Source organism: Lynx canadensis, chromosome A1 (assembly GCF_007474595.2).
Source record: "Lynx canadensis isolate LIC74 chromosome A1, mLynCan4.pri.v2, whole genome shotgun sequence".
NCBI classification, from domain to species: domain Eukaryota; kingdom Metazoa; phylum Chordata; class Mammalia; order Carnivora; family Felidae; genus Lynx; species Lynx canadensis.
Window position 1 is genome coordinate 94,740,547 of NC_044303.2, and position 18,726 is coordinate 94,759,272.

The following is an 18,726-nucleotide window of genomic DNA, read 5'->3' on the forward strand; positions in this document are numbered from 1 at the left end:
TTTGCCTCTATTTTTTTTTCATTTGGATGCCCAAAGAATTGTCTCTTTATCCTTGGAGGTTGAGAACTTGACCAGAATTTGCCCCAGCCTCACCATTTTATATCAGGCTCTTCAGAACACAATATGTTCTTCCATCAAATGGCACATACAGGGTTTCCAATGTTAAAGAGAAAGTGTCTTCTGGTCTATGTGTGTTGTAATCTTCCCATAGGCATGAGGCAGCCTCACCCACCCCCAGCTGGAACCCAGCTGGAACTGGGTTTGGTGCAGAGCCTGATGAAGGTACACGCATGCCAAGAAGGTGTGAAACGGTTAATTACTCACATAATGAGGCTTTCTTTTATATGTATATGTATTTTTTTTTAATGTTTTATTTATTTATTTTTGAGAGAGGGGGCTGGGTAGGGACAGAGAGAGAGGGAGACAGAGGCTCAGAAGCAGGCTCCAGGCTCTGAGCTGTCAGCACAGAGTCTGATGCAGGGCTGGAGCTCATGAACTGTGAGATCCTGACCTGAGTTGAAGTCGGATGCTTAACCGGCTGAGCCACCCACTGACAGTGAGGAGCTTGAGTGGGATGTCTCCCCCTCTCTACTGTCCCAACTCACTCTCATTCTCTCTCTCAAAATAAAAATAAATAAATAAATAAATAAAACTTAAAAAAATATGGGACACCTGGGTGGCTCAGTCGGTTAAGCATCCGACTTCGGCTCAGGTCATAATCTTGCGGTCCATGAGCTCGAGCTCTGTGTCGGGCTCTGTGCTGACAGCTCAGAGCCTGGAGTCTGCTTCAGATTCTGTGTCTCCCTCTCTCTCTGCCCCTCCCCTACTCACGCTCTGTCTCTCTCTCTCTCTCTTAAAAATAAATGAACATTAAAAAAAAACTTAAAAGAAAACTTAAAAAAATAAAAGAAATTGAATATGCAATTGTGTTTAGTCTGTTTGTCTCAGTGTCTAATTTACGTATTAGTTAGGAAATGGCATACTTTTGGTCCTCGGTCTCTTTCTTTTGTTTCACAATGCCTTCTACGCCGATTTGGATGTTTTTTCAAGTTGTCTCTCAGTTTTCGTTCCATCAAGTTTATTTCCTTATTAAGTTCTATCTTGAACATTCACATGGGATTTGCTGCTGCCTCTTTGGTCATTATTTTATTCCAGATTCCATTATTTTATTCCATTATTTTATTTTCATCTGCTCTTTTTTTTTTTTTTTTTTTGCATACCGTTCGCCTCTTTCTCGTAAATTTCTTTCTGTAGGATGATCGCGTACTTGCCGCGTCCCTTTTTCTCATCCAATTTGTGTGGGTCATGGACAGCTCTGCCCAGACCTCTGATGTGGTGCCAGAATTTTCCAGTGCCTGTGGCTGCCACTGTGAGATCTGTTTGTTTTTCCACTCAGGATGCCAGCTTGATGGCTTAGTGTTGCCTTCTATCTGTTTGTCTACAAAAAGCTTAAGGGGAAGTTGGGACCGAGGGTAACAGTTTTCTGGTTTTTTTGTTTCGTTTTTTTTTTTTTTTTTTTTTTTTTTTTTTTTGGTGGGTGTGACTTTCAGTTTCTCAACTTGGAGATTTTATTCACTGTCCTGTAGCAGGATTCACTCCACTTTTATTTTTTAAGTTTATTTATTTATTTTGAGAGAGAGAGCGCAGAGGAGGGGCAGAGAGAGAGGGAGAGAGAGAATCTCAAGCAGGCTCTGCTATGTCAGCTCGGAGCCTGATGTGGGGCTCGAGCTCACAACCTCATGAGATCATGACCTGAGCAGAAATCAAGAGTCAGATGCTTAACTGATACCCAGGCATCCCAGATTCACTCCACTTTTAGGGGGCAAGTTCAGTCCCTGAGCAGGGACTGAAATTAAAATTTTTTTATGTTTATTTATTTTTGAGACAGAGAGATACAGAACATGAACAGGGGGAGGGCAGAGAAAGAGGGAGACACAGAATCCACCGCAGGCTCCAGGCTCTGAGCTGTCAGCACAGAGCCCAACGTGGGGCTTGAACTTGCGAACTGTGAGATCATGACCTGAGCTGAAGTTGGGGGCTTAACTGACTGAGCCATCCAGGCACACCTGGGATGCCCCAGGCTTTAGATCAGCCCCTTCATTAACTGTGGCACCCCAGACCCTCTGATCCCTCCTGAGCCCTGATGTTCACTTTTTTCATTCTTTCATTTCCCCTTCCTATAGTGGAGGACTGGGGTGCCTGTGGGCTTCAGCCAGTGTTAACAGTGGGGGAAGGGAAGGCTATTTTCACTGCAGCTGCAATGTAACCTCCCCCTGGCTTTTGTCTATGGGTATCTTTGCTTCTTGTTTTCTCTTTTCAGATTTCCAACTCCTTCATCACTTGGGGAATTAGATACAGTTTTGTTTTTTTCTGCCTTACCGCTCTATGCTCTACTTTCCCCTCGGCCCAGAGGCAATAAACGTGTGACTCCTGGAGGCTCCTCCACTGAGTGCTGGATCAGCCCTCAGACGCTTAAAGCCTCCACAGATCTCCCAAGCCTTCCCCTTGGCTGCCTATCTCTCTCCCATTCTGCTCCCTTCTAAACCGGGGAATACATACATTGGGGAATTCTCATGGCTTTGTGGACACCTTTCTTCAGCACTGTTTCAGCAGGTGGGGGATCACCTTTCAAGTCCATCTTGACAGGGGCAGATGCTTTGTTTCTTTTCCCGGCAGACACTTCTTCAAGTGTGTTATTAAGTTAGGCTTCTTTGCTCGTTTGCTGTTGATGGGTGGGTTTTTCTTTTTCTGTTGCGTGTTCGAGGTGTCTACTGCCTTTATTTCCTTTACGAGTCACTGGGTCAAAGAGATGTGTACCAGCACCACATGCAATATGTCTATGGGGGAACTGCCATCAGCTTCTCTTCCTACTGGGTTTGCTGGTGGAAATTACTGAAGAATCCATTAAATCTTTCACATGTCCTGTGTGTAAATATCAGTCCTGTTAATGACATAGGCCTCTGGGAAGTAGGATGGAGAAAAGCAAGTACCAATTAAAACAGAGGGGTGGGGGCGCCTGGGCAGCTCAGTGGGTTGAGCACCGGACTTCAGCTCAGGTGATGATCTCATGGTTCCTGAATTTGAGCCCTGCGTTGGGCTCTGTGCTGACAGCATGGAGCCCGATATGGATCATCTGTTTCCCTCTCTCTCTGCCCCTCCCATGCTTTCTGTATCTCAAAAATAAATAAACATCAAAAGAAATTTAAAAATGGATTAGAAAGGGATCTGTTCATGTATCACAAAGTATATTTTTGTTACATTTTAATAAACATTTCCCTCCCATACTGTCCCCCACCCTCCATTTGGTTAATACTGTGTTTTGTTTTGTTTTGTTTTCTGGGCAAATGTGGCCTGCAACTTTGATGCTATTCCTTTTCTCTTTTCTTTTCTTCTCTTTTTTTTTTTCTTTTTTTCCCCTAAGCTTCTTTCTTCCTTTTTACATCACAGCCTGGCATGCAATAAATACTCAGAGAATAGATTATGTTCCTGCGTTCCTTGTTCCTGATGGATCTCACCTCAATCAAGCACATTCACATAACCACCTCATAAATAAAAATATCCAATTTTGAAACTCCATTCCTCGGAGAATCTCTGGAGAAGGTGTGGAACAGACTGTTGCATGTTTCCCGTCTAGAAGGCGTTCTTCAGTTCTACTCCGATTGATCCACTCGCAGTCATAAAGCAAGTGCTGACTACTGAGCTAAAAACAGGGCTAGCAACTGTGACCGAATGGTGGTGTGTTCCTTGTGGTGCTGAGGAGGAGGAAAACTGGGCCAATGGTTTCTGCAAGCAAATGCAGCTGAATATGAATTTTGTATTTGATAGGACATGAGTGGCAGGTAGTTTTAGCCCTCTGCCTATGCGATTCTAAGCTACCTTTGAAAGTTCACCTGAGACACTCAACATGAGTTGTAGGACCACAGACACTCACAGGGTTAAGGACCTGGGCCAGATGCTTAGCTAACCCACTGCCAGAATAATCTGGGTGTGTAATAAAATGCCCATACACCCAATCTGACCATATATATCAAGAGCTTCCTTGCAAGGTTGTTTCAGCTGAACTCGGTTCCTGGGGCTCAGATACTAGTCTGTTGGGTGAGTAGGTGTTACCTTTCCTCCAAAGATAACCATTTGCATTGGTAGCTGGAATACTGAGGTGCGGATTTGGGCTGGGCTCGTAGGTGTACCCAGGGTTTACTTAAGGGTTGGAGGAGACTTTTGGAGGGGAGGGAAAGGCTCAGATCCATTGAGTGCCAAAGATATAAATCATGCCTAGCAGGTAGAGAGTGGGTGTAGACTATATTGCAGGAAATGCCCATGGGGCCTGAGAGATGGAACTCACCCAGAGGGAGGGACTTCAAACCGGACAAAGGTCACACCCAGAAGGAAGTGTTAGCTCTCAGGACACAGAGGACCTTGCTCCAACCTGTGCTGTTATAGACTTTGGTAAAACAACTAGGCATATGTGAACTAAAAAGGCTGCATCACCAAAGAGCTAAAACATTCAAGGCTTAAGCAACTCTTGTGTTGAGTGAGATTCCACTCAAGGAGTTAAATGGTCTCTGAGTTATGCACCCCCCTCACCCCCAGATATGCTCAACCTTACTGCATCCCAGGCTTCAGTGTATTGTTCAACTTCCCTGACAAAGTGGCTGCTGGGAACTCTGAACTGTTCCCATGGTCTTAAAGCCCTTGCCATTTGCTGCCACCCTTGGCAGGGTAGGGGGTGGGAGAGGACACATCTGAATTAGGTATGGGCATGAGCTCGCTTCTTCTACAGTTTTTGGGACTTGGATTGTACTCTACCAAACTCATGGAGGCTCTGGATTTTCCAAAGATGCCTAAAGGCAACAGGTGACATACCTCGGGAGGACAGGGGAGGTATGAGCCATGGCACAAATTGTGACCAGCAAGAGACAGAAGATTGGAAAGAGTCTGCAGACAAATTTGTTTTCCCCTCACTCCCACCTCCTGGTGGTTCTAAGACACAGTAACTCAAAATAGTGTGTCTGGAAATATCCCACAGTACCGAGAAATAAACTGGGTTTATTCGATTTCGAATCCAAGAGACCACCAAGGAGCCGATACCGATGCAAACGCACGAGGGTTTCTTTGCAAGCTCGAGCTTGGGCCCAAGTATACCCGACACAGCGGAGCAGGGACTTGGACCCCTAGGTTAAGAGGCGTAGCAGTTTTATAGGGGCCAGTGGCCACTGAGATTGTAACACACACAGAAAGTTGCATAGTCATGTCAGTCCACACGCAGGTGGCCAATTGAATTACATTTTACCCTATAGTAACTGTTTGAACTAGCCTATCACTCTGGTCAGAATTGGCGCGCAAGTTTGGCAGGCAAAAGGCGGGGTTTAAGAATTGGCACGCAAGTTTGGCGGGCAAAAGGCGGGGTTTACATTCTTTGGCGGTTAGGGGTTCCACATTCCTATATGAGCCGGTTTCCAGTAAGGGTGTGCTCAGCGGCTTGACTAGGGTGGGGGAGTGTCTTAAGCAATAAGTAGGTCATGTGGGGGTTATACATGAGATGGTGGGTGTAGCACAAATTGGAGTTAGTCTTGCTCTGCTTGTCCAGGGGTAGGGGATTTTTGTTAAATTCCTTGGGTCCCACACTATAACCAACTGGATAACATGCCACCTTGTATAACATACATACACACACACACACACACACACACACACACACAATGTTAGATTTGGTGAAAGTTACAGTGAAGACAACAATATGGAAGAAATAAAATTGGGGGCATTCAGCATGTTTAGTAGTCACAACAGATCAAGGACAGCCATTCTGGGCTCCGGATCCATCATAAAGTTGGGATGACACGTTCAAGGGTTAGGGGTAACGTGTGGTCATGGAACTGTGTCTCTAGAAGGTACATATCCTGTTCTCTAGCAGGTGGTAACAGGTAGCCAAGTATAAGGGCTTTTTCATGGAAATATATATGTCTATACTCTAGAGACCACAGAAACATTTTGGGTGAGAGTCTCATGTAAGGGGTGAAATTATTCTCTCCATCAAGCCTTTATAGCAATGAGTGCCAATAAGAAGTGATCACCCCGTCAGTGAAAATGATGAGAATTACCAGAGACTTTTTTGGTACAACCTTGGAAGTCTGTGCTTTGTGTTATAAAGGAGGGGAGAATGCTTCTTGCACATATACATCACATTGTTAAATTCTTATCACAGCCCAGGGGAGCAGACATTATTCTCATCCCCATTTTACAGATCAGAAATAAGAAATTTAAGTGAGGAAAAGTGCTCTGTTCCAAGTTACATGGATTCAGGGCTCAAACCACCCTGATGCCCTTTTGCTCAAAATCCCAGCTATGGTTTTGAAGGAAACAGGGAGGTAAACTTCACTAGAGAGTCAAAAATGCTGGTTAATGGCTCTACTTTAGGTAATGAATGGAGACAAAAGGGAAATTATTCAGAAGTCGAGGGAATTGGGACCCTTCTAAAATTATGCCAGGTAAAGTAATCTGTGTTTGTATCAGAGACCTATAATTTATGTAAATCCACATACCTCTTTTTCAGATACTGCATAAATTGGGGAGCGTGTGGCGTGTTGTGGAATTAAATGTATTTGTATGTGTTCGACACACTGTATAATTGACTCAATTATCCATGTGGGGATTATTCACTTTTAATTTGCAATCTGGCTTCTCCCTTCAGTTAGGATGTTTTTGGGCTGCTCTAGGAATGCCAACTAATTTAAATAATAATTTAAGTAAAACATAATTAGGTAAGAAAATTACATTCAATCTTTTGCCAGCTCCTGAAGATTCTACAGCTGAAATGGAACTCTAATTCACTCCCTGTTTTTTTTTTTTTTTCCATTCTCCAATGCTATTTTACTACCACAGGATTTTAATGCTTTCCATAGATTATTGCAATAGTTCCCTGTTTAACTTTCCTGCTTACCTCTTTCCAATCCAATCACCATCCTGCTGACAGTAATCTTCAAAAGACAAAAAACAACACACAGGCACGCACACACATGCGTAATCAATAGCAGCTCTCATCACAAAAATTTCTTTACTGGAAAACATTAATGACTCCCCATTTCTCACTAGCTCAAGTGCACACACCATAATCTATCATTCAAGACTTCATGCCACCTGCAACAGGAAAATTTTCTCATCCTAATGCTCTGCCTCCCATGCTTTACCATTCTTCCCACCTCTGAATCCCTTTAACACACTACATGCTTTTCCTCTAAGGCGACAAAGGTAATCGCGAACCCATGTTGCACCCCTGCTCTACGTGAGATTCTAAAGAGCAGCCTCTGCGGGGATGCGTCTCTCCTATTAAGCAGTACCTAGCTCAGTGCGGCACCCCAAAGGGGCACAATAAAACTTGTCCCTTTGAACTGCTGGCAAGCCTTGAGGGCAGGAATTTTGGTCTTTTGCATCCCAAGTGCCTAGCATAGTGCCTGCCTACAGGGTCTGGTGCTCAGTAACTACTACGGTACATACTACATGCGAAGGTACATACTACAAGCTCTGTGGGGTGCCCTACAGAGTTCCAGGCAGGCAGATACTGGAAGGGCTGATCGCACAGTGCCTAGGCTGGTGGCGCAGACTTCTACTGCGGGATGTTGTGTCACACCCCCCACTGGTTTGGGGGAGAGTGTTCCCCTTCCTGCCCCCACGCAGCACAGGCCAGACACTGGCTGGGATGGGGTGCTCACTCTTCGTTAAAAAAAACCGTGTATGTACATGTACACACACCTAAATATATGTTTATACACACCTACTCCATAAAAATACACATTCATATCCAAATTTGAACTGTGCATGCCTACTCATACTTGGATTCTTTTGATAAGCATAGTACAGTGCCATAATGCATTTTCCTAGTAACATTTTCATTTCTCTAGCTTGCTTTAGCTTATTTTATTGTAATAACGCAGTACGTAAAAAATATACAAAATACAAGCAAGGACTCTGTTATCAGTAAGGTATCTGGTCAACGGTAGGCTATTAGTACTGAAGTTTTGGGGACATCAAAAGTTATACGTGGAATTTTGACTTTTGGTGGAGAGGCACCCTTAACCTCCAGGTGTTCAACGGTCAAATGTGCATATATAACAAGTAAATAGATAAATATAAATAAGTTAATATGCGAACAGGGTTAAGGCAGAACACTGCCGGTTGGGAGGGTGGCTGCGACCCTCCCTTGGCCTGGAGGACCGCAGGAGAAGACACGGACCTCGAACCTGAGGGGCTTGGGCCTTCCGGCGTTCCGTAGACCCGCCGCCATTGGCTGAGCTGGAGACAGCTGACAGGCGGCGGCTGGGCGTGAGAGCTTCAAACATGGCGGCCACCACGGCGCTGATCCTGCCGGAGAGCCCCAGGTAGTCGCCAGAGGTGGCATGGATGGGACCGACGCAGAGACTCCCTTGTTAGCTGTCGCCTTTGGCTCCGAAGCGGGGCGGGCCCTGGGCTGGAGATACCGCGGTGCGGCCTTGCAGGAGTGCGGGGGACTGTGGGTGTCTCGCCTTCTCGGTGGTTCACTTACGTGGGGGTTACAATGCGCCTGGCAGCTGGGGTCAGTAGGACAGTGTGTGATGTGTGTCACTGTTCCCAGAGTGTGGGATCAGAAGTACCCAAGTCTGCCTGGAGTAGTGCTGAAGCACGTGGAGAGCTAAACAGTTTCTGTTTTCAACTCTCCTTCAGGCCTGATTACGAGAAAGGTTCCCATTAGAGCTGGAAGGTCTTTAATTCCTAACACGTGCCATTACCCCTTTTCAATCAAGATGGACTAGGCCTCGTTTTGGGCTAGTAAGGTGCCTTAGCAGAATTTGGTAACGTTGCTTTTGATTTCATTTTAAAATTTATTTTTAGCTCATTTCTACTTATGGTAGGGAAGCTCGGCTGTCCAGGGTGATGATATAAAGTTCTGTCTTAAAATACAATTATTGAAGTAGAAATGACTCCCATTTCATGAAAAACAAGTAATAGTGCAGGTAGTGATGCGGAAAAAGTTGGACAGTAACAATTTCCTTGCGCCTGAATTGGGCAGGAATCTTGACGAAGAGAGTTGTCATTTTAAAGTTTTTTCCCTTCTTCCTGGATTCCTTGAGTTCTGACAGCCAGTTGTTCTCCTCATATCAGTGTCCTGCTTAAGAGTCGCCACGTCACTAAGCCATATCCAGTATGATGCAGGATTGTTCTTATCACATAATTTAAAGTTGATTACAGGAGAAGTAGGGTTTTAAAACAACTGTGTGCTGTTACCCTAAATGATTTCATATGTCATATATACGTTGTTTTATCGCCTTATCTGCCATGCAGTATTCTTTGCTTTCTATTTTGGTGTAACTGCCACTTTCCTCCTTCTCTTTGCATAGTTCCATTGTGGGTGAAGTGGATATTAAATATTTACTGCTGAGTGATTAATGGCATTCCCCACAGAGTGCAAGCTTCCCCTAGTTGTCTGCCTTGCCCAAAAGAAAGAGAAACTTTGCCAAATGGACTTTTTCAACACAAATACTTTTTGGGAGGCATCTCTTTGGAAATGTCCTGCCTCTTTTGCTGGCCATCATCTGTTTTTCTTTATAGCAATCAGAGTTGTTGAAATGGAAACTTAAAGACAACTGCAGTTGTAGACAAGCATGCTTATAGCAAGTACAGTTTCACCCGGAAAACTCATTTTAAAATTCTGTTTTACACATTTATTTAGCATGAAAAAAGCAGTGTCACTGATAAATGCAATAGACATAGGAAGATTTCCACGATTGCTCACCCGAATTCTTCAAAAACTTCATCTGAAGGTTTGTATTTTTGCATTTCTATAGTTTATAATACTTTCTTGTGATTGCACTGAAACTCTTTTGTTTGTATTTGAAAAACTTTTTGTGAAGTATAGTGTTCTCCAGTGTGTCCTAGGGAACACAGGCTCTGTACAAAATTTTGTAATGTCCCAAAAGTTTGGGAAACTCTGTCTTCATTAAAGTTAATCTTTTTTTATTATGTAAGTTTTCAGAGTGTATATATATATTTTTTTCAGAGTATATTTTATGATAGTGTTTACAGTAAATGTTTAAGGGTGAATATGATGTGCAAAACTTTTCAAACAAGTTTGACCTTGCAACTGATGTCTCATGGTATATATTTTGGGACTCAGGTTCCGTGTAACATGCTTTGAGAATATTCTGATTTCGTTCTTCCTCTTAAAAATAATGCTTTTGGGGCTCCTGGGTGGCTAAGTTGGTTACGCATCCAACTTCAGAGCTCAGGTCATGATCTCACGGTTCATGAGTTCGAGCCTCGTCAGGCTCTGTGCTGACAGCTCAGAGCCTGGAGCCTGCTTCAGATTCTGTGTCTCCCTCTCTCTCTGCTCCAACCCCTCTCATGCTCTGTCTCTCTGTCTGTCAAAAAATAAATAAACAATAAAATTTTTTTTAAAAATGCTGTAGTTTTCTTATCACCCCAGTATTTAATCTTTCCTTTAATCTTTCCCTTTCACTTTTATTTCAAGGGTGTGGTTATTTTGGACAGATTAATGTTTAGTGATTCACTGCTTGGTCACCAACCTAAGTTAACTTCTTTTTCAGGTTATAAAAATTTAATTCCATCCAACACATGTTTATGGAACATCTAGTAACTGCTCTTCCTGGTGGTACATGGCATCACCATTAAATGAGAATTAAATGGACTTTTTTTTTTAATTAGTTTTTATTTTATTTTTATTTTTATTTTTTTTAATTTTTTAAAATATTTATTTTTGACAGAGAGAGAGAGAGAGACAGAGCATGAGTGGAGGAGGGGCAGAGAGAGAGACACACACAGAATCCGAAGCGGGCTCCAGGCTCTGAGCTGTCAGCACAGAGCGTGACACGGGGCTCGAACTCACAGACCGTGAGATCATGACCTGAGCCGAAGTTGGACGCTCAACCCCGAATTAGTTTTTATTTTAAATTCCAGTTAGTTAACATACAGTGTGATACTAGTTTTAGGTGTAGAATATAGTGATACAGCACTTCCATACTTCACCTGGAGAACCTGGACCCTCTTCTCTTATTTTTCCTCAGAAGCCAGCTCACTTCTGAGTCCCTTCTCCCTCTTAAGTGTCTCTCAAATCCAAGTTCTCTTCATAGTCTTAGTTCAGATCCTTAATGTCCCTGCCTTAGACTGCAGTAACTGCCTCCAAACTGTTACCTCTACCAGAAGTCTACTCCCTCCTATCACTTCTTCATAATGCTAGTCCATTTATCTCTACAAATATTTTTTCCTAAAAAAAAAAAAAAAAAAGAATTCAGTGTATCTTTACAGTGTTTGAAGTCGTCATTGACTTCCTATTGCCTCATGGAAAAAAGTTCAAAATCTTTAGAATTGTATTGTAATCACGTTATAACAACATTATAATATGGCCACAGGCTTTATTTTCCCATTTTCCAAGTGCTCCAGTCACACCAGGCTGTGCACTTTTACCGGAATATGCCATGAACTTTTCCAACTCTGTTTCCATGCATATACACTTTCCCTTACCTGCAATGTCTTTTTTTCCCCTTTTTTATTGAATAGACTGGATGTCTCAAGGATCTTGCTGTCTCACTCTCAGCACTTTGTTTTCTGTGCTTCTAAAACACTTGGTTCATTGTCATCTCATTTTAGTCCTGCAGTGTAAGCATTTGTTTTATGATGCCAGGGTCTTTCGCTGACCTTGAAGATCTTGAGCATCATGTCTTACTCGTCTTTATATTTTCCATGCCTAATATACTTATATGGTCTGCACTCAGTAGCTGTTCTTGCAGTTAATTCTTATCCTTGCATGGGAAACACAAAACAAATGCAGGTCCTCTAAATTCCAGGCTATAAGGAATTTGTGATGTAGATGGAGAGACAGGAGGAGCCACCAGAGTAATATAATAGCAGCCACATTCTGAAGTATTTGTGATTCAGTTATGTTCCTCCCTCTGGTAGTGTTCTAATGACTTTGTGGTGTTAATTCATCTGATCCTTACAGCAACTTTAGGAAGTAGGTACTATTGTCATCCTTATTTCATCCAAGAAGAAACTGAGATAGACACCAGTTAAATAATTTGTGCACGGACACACACCTAGCTAGTAAGCTCCCTGGTTCCAGAATCCATCCCTTCAATCCATCCCTGTTTATTACAATCAACCTCAGGAAAGAGTACAAAACAGTATATAAGTTAGTACAAAAGTGAATGATGTAAGCAATCAGTCCAGAAGTTCTGTGATTTCCCGAGCTGGTAGCTGTCTTCTCAAACTTACAAAACAGTGTGGGACAAAAAACTCTCAGACGAATCTTTTGTTCTTTATGATGAGGGAGGATAGGAAATTTGTAGGAAAACGGTGATATGTAGTTTGTCTTTGATCCTCTCAGTCATTTCTGGGGTTGTGAATAAGTTAGTGTCTATCTTAGAGTAAGTGGGTGGCCAGAGCATTCTATAGACATGCTTGGATGCTATGCCATCAGTGGCACGGGAGTGAACATGAGGAGGTCTGGTCATTGACAGCTGAAGCAGTTGAGAACAGAAACATATGCAGGTGATAACTTTGCCAGCTAAGATAGAAAGCAAAGGTGCATTTTTTTTTTTTTCCTGGACAGTTTCAGGCAGTGTTCTTCTAGAGGGGTTCCTATTGTGATAAGAGTTTGTAGCAAGTAAAGTTTGCAGGGACATTCAGAATCTGCCAGATTTCTTTTTGTGTTCTTGGTCTGTTAAGTTGGACTTTGCCTTGAGACAAGCAGAGCTCTTAGAACAGTGAAACCTGATGCGGGTACATAGGTGAAGAATTTTAGGGATTGGGTTGCTCTTCTAAATGTCATCAGCTTAACACTTTCATTTTTTTATGGGCTTTGTCCAGACTGGTTCCTTGGAATCCCTAGTTGGAATAAACACAGGGAGAAGCCTTAAGCATGGAATATGGGTGTGCTTAAGCATGGGTCTGGGAGTCCTCTTTGAACTGGTCATCTTTCTGGCTCATCCTAGCATATAGAAATACATGGGAAGTTTTGGGGGGTTATTACTAATGCCCGGGAACTAAATGTCTTGTATTGTGCAGAATGGTCCCACAAGGTTTGTTCCCGTGCTAATGGAGTCTGCATTGGGAAACACTGACAAGTCAGATTAGGGACTTAGAAAGAACAATTTATGGCCTCTGAGTTTAAAAGAAGAAAAAAATAGCTGTCACAACTCATGCAATTAAAAAAGCTCACATACTTTGCTCCACTGGAGAGACTTGTAGGCCATCACACAAAGCCTGTTGGTCCAGCTATGCTGTATGTCTAATTCTGAGAGATCAGTTCTTTGGACACCTGGCTGTGGCAAACTAGAAACAGCAAACTGGGGGGTGAAGATGCTGCTGTGATGGGCGTGGAGGCAGTTTCAAGAATTGACTTATAAAAATCAGACGCAAGAAATGTAAATGCCCAGAAATCTGAGGGTTGGTTATTTACTTACTTACTTACTTATTTATTTTTTTTTTCCTGAAGTGAAAAATCATTAGTGTATCTTAGGAGTTCCTTGCAATACTGTTCATAGAATTCTGATGCTCATCATTGTGACGGACTCATCATAAGAAATTAGTTTAAACCAATATACTTTGTTTACAAAAGTCTAGAATGGGTGTGATACGTTTTAGAAAGATTGCTTTCATAAGTTGGAAAAAGAATTCTTGTATTTGATAGATTCACTTGTGGAACCTCTGTATTTCCTCATTATGACAGATAGAGAAGTCTCAGTATGTTAACATAAAGGACAATCACAAATGTGAATCTCAGCCTATGGAAATGCCTAAGAATTTTTCTTGGCTATTATAACGTATGGAGGGTGCCACTAGCATTTAATGCCTGGGACTTTAAGGGTCCTGTGTGCAGGAGAGTCCTGCGCAAAGGAGAATTGGCCCCACCGATCTAGATAAAAAAGAAAAGAGCAGTTCATCTCTGAAAATACATTTATTGTGTAGTTAATATAAGATGGTATAAGTTAATATAGGATGTGTAAGGTCTTCTTACACATGGGTTTATTGGGTAAGAATGATATATATACACTTTGAATTATAATATTTGGAAAATAGTAGTACTGTGTGTTCTTCCATTGAGGTTTTATGCGTAAGACAGTGACTGTGAGTCAGAGCTTGGGCTCTGGACAGCAGGCCTCTCTGTTTCTAAATCCATACTCTGAGGTTGTTTTTGTTTTTGAGAGTGAGCGAGCACATGAGCAGAGGATAGGGGCAGAGAGGGAGAGAGAGAATCTCAGGCAGGCTCCATGCTCAGCACAGAGCCTGACCAGGGGCTCTGTGTCATGACCGTGAGATCATTGACCTGACCCAAAATCGAGAGTCGGACACTTAACCGCCTGGGTCACCCAGATGTCCCCCCCATGCTCTGAGTATTTAAAGCCTAATTGCTTTCATAATTATTTACCTAATATACTATCTTCATAGAGTAGAAGACATATTTAATTTTCTAAGGAATGTGACCTGATTGCAACTACTGAGGTTAGTTTACTTATCATGCATGTTAAGAAAATGAATTCTTCAAAAAAGATAAAAAAGAAAAAGACAATTCGGAAAAATGGATTTTTTAATTTGCTTTTTTTGTGGCTTTCTAGTTCAAAATTCTTAGAGCGCTTAAATTAAGCATCTTGATAACAAATTTTAGATTTCACAAATAGTTTATGAGTAAGTTTTTGTGTTAAGAAATTTACATAGTGTGGACAACCTGAAATGCCCCCTTGGTTAACTCTGGCTCTCCTTTCATCTTCATTCTCTCCTTTATTAGTTATTTATTGTTGAATTACAAATTACCCCCAAACTTAGCACCTTAAAACAAGAGTAAACATTTATTATACTCGCAGTTCGTGTAGGTCAAGAATGTAGGAGAGGCTTGACTGCTTGTTTCTGGCTTAGCTGCATGGTTCTGGCTTGGGGTTCTCATGAAGTTGCTGCCAGATGTTGTTGGGGCTGCTGTTAATCTGAAGGTTTGGCCGAGGTTGGAGGATTTCCTTCCAATAGGATTACCTGGTGGGAGGCCTCAGTTCCTTGCTGCACAGGCCTTTCCTCCCAACATGGAGGTTGGCTTCTTCCAGAACCAGTGACCCAAAAGAGGGAGGTGCTGTCCTTTTTGTGATCTCGCGTTTGATGTCACAGAGCTTCACTTTTACTATATTATCCTTGTTAGAAGTAAGTCATTCCGTCTGGATCACATTCAAGGGAAAGAAATGAGGCTCCATCCTTTGAAGGGAGGAGTGCTAAAGAATTTTGAGATAGAATAAAACCACCACACCTCCCCAGAGGTAGCCTTGTTACCAATTTGGTTTTTATTCTAGATTCTTCATGTGTTAATAAATACAGACGTGCATACACATGTGCGTACACATACACATAGAAATGTGCAGTTTGTGTGTGTTTACGCAAGTGGCATCGTTCTGTATATATTGCCCTGTTGTTTACCTTTTCTCGCTTGCCACTTTTTTAAGAGACCTTTCCACATCATTTCATATAGCACTGCCTTATATTCTTCATGTGTTGTTTTTCCTTTCTGCTTGTGTATGTGTATTTATGGCATATGTTCTTTAAATATATAGAAAAAATTAATACCCACTTTCCATTCTATTTATTAAGAAAACTTTTTTTAATGTTTATTTTTGAGAGACAGAGACAGAGTGTAAACAGGGGAGGGGCAGAGAGAGAGGGAGACACAGAATCCGAAGCAGGCGCCAGGCTCTGAGCTGTCAGCACAGGGCCCGACATGGGGTTTGAACTCATGAGCTGTGAGATCCTGGCTTGGGCCGAGGTCAGACGCTTAACTGACTGAGCCACCCAGGCACCCTGTCACTTTCCATCTTAAAATTTAAGTTTTGGGGCGCCTGGGTGGCTCAGTTGGTTAAGCAGCTGACTTCGGCTCAGGTCATGATCTCGTGGTCCGTGAGTTCGAGCCCCATGTCGGGCTCTGTGCTGTCAGCTCAGAGCCTGTTTCAGATTCTGTGTCTCCTTCTCTCTGACCCTCCCCCGTTCATGCTCTGTCTCTCTCTGTCTCAAAAATAAATAAACGTTAAAAAAATAAAATAAAATTTAAGTTTCTTGGACATTTGTTCTCTAATTTTATAAACCTAGGCCTTAATTTTTTCCCATTGAGAGGATAAAAAAGAATGTATCTTGTTTACCTTCTCTTTTACTCCTAGATATGTGTGGGTTGCTTTTGGTAGACAGAAATAAGTTAAATTGCTGCTTTTTGGAAGCAAATAGAGGTACTTCATGCTTAATATTTATTTGACCCAAGGTTGCTTTTGGAGCAGGGTATTGAATACGTGTTTGGAACTTTTTTTAAAGCCGTATTTTCTATTTGCTCCCATATTTTACACTCCATCTTATTTTAAGGTTGCATTCCTGATGTACCCGTGGATGGGGGAAAGTAAATATTCCCTTAGCCCCCTTCACTCCAAACCTCTTTATTTTTTTAAATATTTATTTATTTGTTTTAAACATTAATTTAAATTTTTTTTTTTTTTTTTTTTTTTTAGAGAGAGAGCTAGTGTGTGAGTGGGGGAGAGGGGCAGATAGAGAGAGAGAGAGAGAGAGAGAGAGAGGGGGAAAGAATCCTAAGCAGGCTTCCATACTCAGCATGGAGCCTGACACAGTGCTTGGTCCCCTGACCCTGGGATCACGACCTAAGCTGAAACCAAGAGTTGGATGCTCAACTGACTGAGCCAACCAGGCATTCCTTATTTTTTTTTTAAGTTTACTTACTTGTTTTGAGAGAGGGAGAGAGAATGAGTCAGGAGCAGAGAGAGAGTTAGAGAGAGAATCCCAAGCAGACTCTGTGCTGTCAATATGGAGCCTGACACGGGGGCTTGATCTTACAAACTGTAAGATCACGGCCTGAGCCAAAATCCAGAGTCGGATGCTCAACCAATTGAACTACCCAGGTGCCCCCCCAAACCACTTTATTTAAAAAAAAATTTTTTTTTGCATCTTCATTTATTTTTAAGCGCGCGCGCGCGCGCGCGAGAGAGAGCACGCGCAAGAACGGGGGAGGGGTAGAGAGAGAGGAAGATACAGAATCTGAAGCAGGCTCTAAGCTCTGAGCTGTCAGCACAGAGCCCGATGAGGGGCTCGAACTCACAGATTGTGAGATCATGACCTGAGTCGAAGCTGGACGCTTAACTGACTGAGCCATCCAGGTGCCCCTCCCCAAACCACTTTATTAATATAATGCCCTTGGAAATCTTGAGAATGTCTCTCTCTTTCTCTTTTTTTTTTTTGTTTGCTGAGTTTTTTAAACAAATTTCCCTTCCTTGTACATATTGGGGACACTGAAAGTTTATTTTTGTACCACCTCAATCACTATTATTATTTTGTGAAAACAGCTTATTTAGCATGTGTTCAGATTGACTCACTTGGTTAAATTGTAAGTATCCATTGAATTTATTTGTTACTTATTTATTATTTATTTATTTCTTAATGTTTTATTTTATTTTTGAGAGAGAGAGACAGCATGAGTGGGGGAGGAGCAGAGAGAGAGGGAGACACAGAATCCGAAGCAGGCTCCCGGCTCTGAGCTGTCAGCACAGGGCCCATCGTGGGGCTCGAACCCACATACTGTAAGATCATGACCTGAGTCGAAGCTGGACGCTTAACCGACTGAGCCACCCAAGTGCCCTAATATCCACTGAATTTAATACAACACGTGGTTCTGATTATATACATGTAATACCATTACCTTCCTCACATTGATGAAATCTGGTACTCTAGGTCATTATTTCAAGAAGACATATGGTAGTCACAGAAATTCTGAAACTTTTAAGTCAAAATGTTGCTCTTGAGGTAAGTAATTGGCATTTTGGCTAAATTTGGCTCATGATTTTCTCAGTCATAAAACAGGTAGTAGAGCCTGGAAGTTCTGGTGAGTAGCCTCCAAAAGTACACTAGCTTAAAGCTCTAATGCAGCTTTGGTTGAACAGCCAGGTAGGTGTACATCATCGTAAGCTGTCAAGGGAGGGCTTGTGAACTTCTGAATTTTCTCCATATTGCTGTTCGGGAGAGGCAGCCATAGGGAGAGTTGTTTTTAGTATATGTGGATAATATAGGTTATTTATTTTATTTTATATCTTATTTTATATTATTTTCTTTTAATTCATTTATTTTTAAAGGAGTTCTTTTTATTTTAAAGTTGTTCAAGTGGTACACATTTTTCCTACATAATAAACTAATGTCTTTAGATCAAGGAGATTATTTTGGATACAAAAGAAAGAAGACTTCTCAGAGGTTCTATTCAGATGGCTGTCTTCTTTCATGTATTGGTCATAAAATTAATGTGTATAATGTGTGAGTTTTGGAAAATATGTATAAAAATGATAAAAAAGACCTAATTTCTTGCTTTATGTATGCTCTTATAATAACTCACATTTTTGCAGAACTCATCAAAATGAAAATTACATGAATGAGTATTTGTATTTGTGTGTCTGACTAGAGTACCGTATACTTGAGGACATGAACTGCCTTTCTCTGTAGCACATAATAGATACTCAGTAAATATATTTGAATGAGGAAGGTGGACATTACTGTTAATTATTATTAACATTTTGGGGTTTTACCTTCTAGTATTGTTTTTTCTAAACATCCATTTCTTTTGGTAAATACTGGTAGTTTCCACCTCCTATAAATCATAGAACTTAAAGTAATGTTTTTTTAATTAATTAATTAGTTAATTAATTAATTTTATTTATTTATTTATTC

General features: G+C 41.7%; 1 protein-coding gene across 3 annotated transcripts in view; it reads left to right on the plus strand.

Moving 5' to 3' along the window:
- The first annotated feature begins 8,307 nt into the window (after nt 1-8,307).
- Nucleotides 8,308-18,726, plus strand: part of COMMD10 (COMM domain containing 10) — a 217,298-nt gene continuing 206,879 nt past the window's right edge. The window contains exons 1-2 of one of the 3 annotated variants that reach the window (XM_030316933.2): nt 8,308-8,372; nt 9,701-9,791. In XM_030316933.2, the coding sequence (XP_030172793.1) occupies nt 8,332-8,372; nt 9,701-9,791 (132 nt within the window). In that variant the 5' untranslated portion in view covers nt 8,308-8,331. Of the gene's footprint in view, nt 8,373-8,402; nt 8,504-9,700; nt 9,792-18,726 lie in introns of those variants that run through there. The other 2 variants (XM_030316923.1, XM_030316939.1) reach the window with 2 other exon arrangements.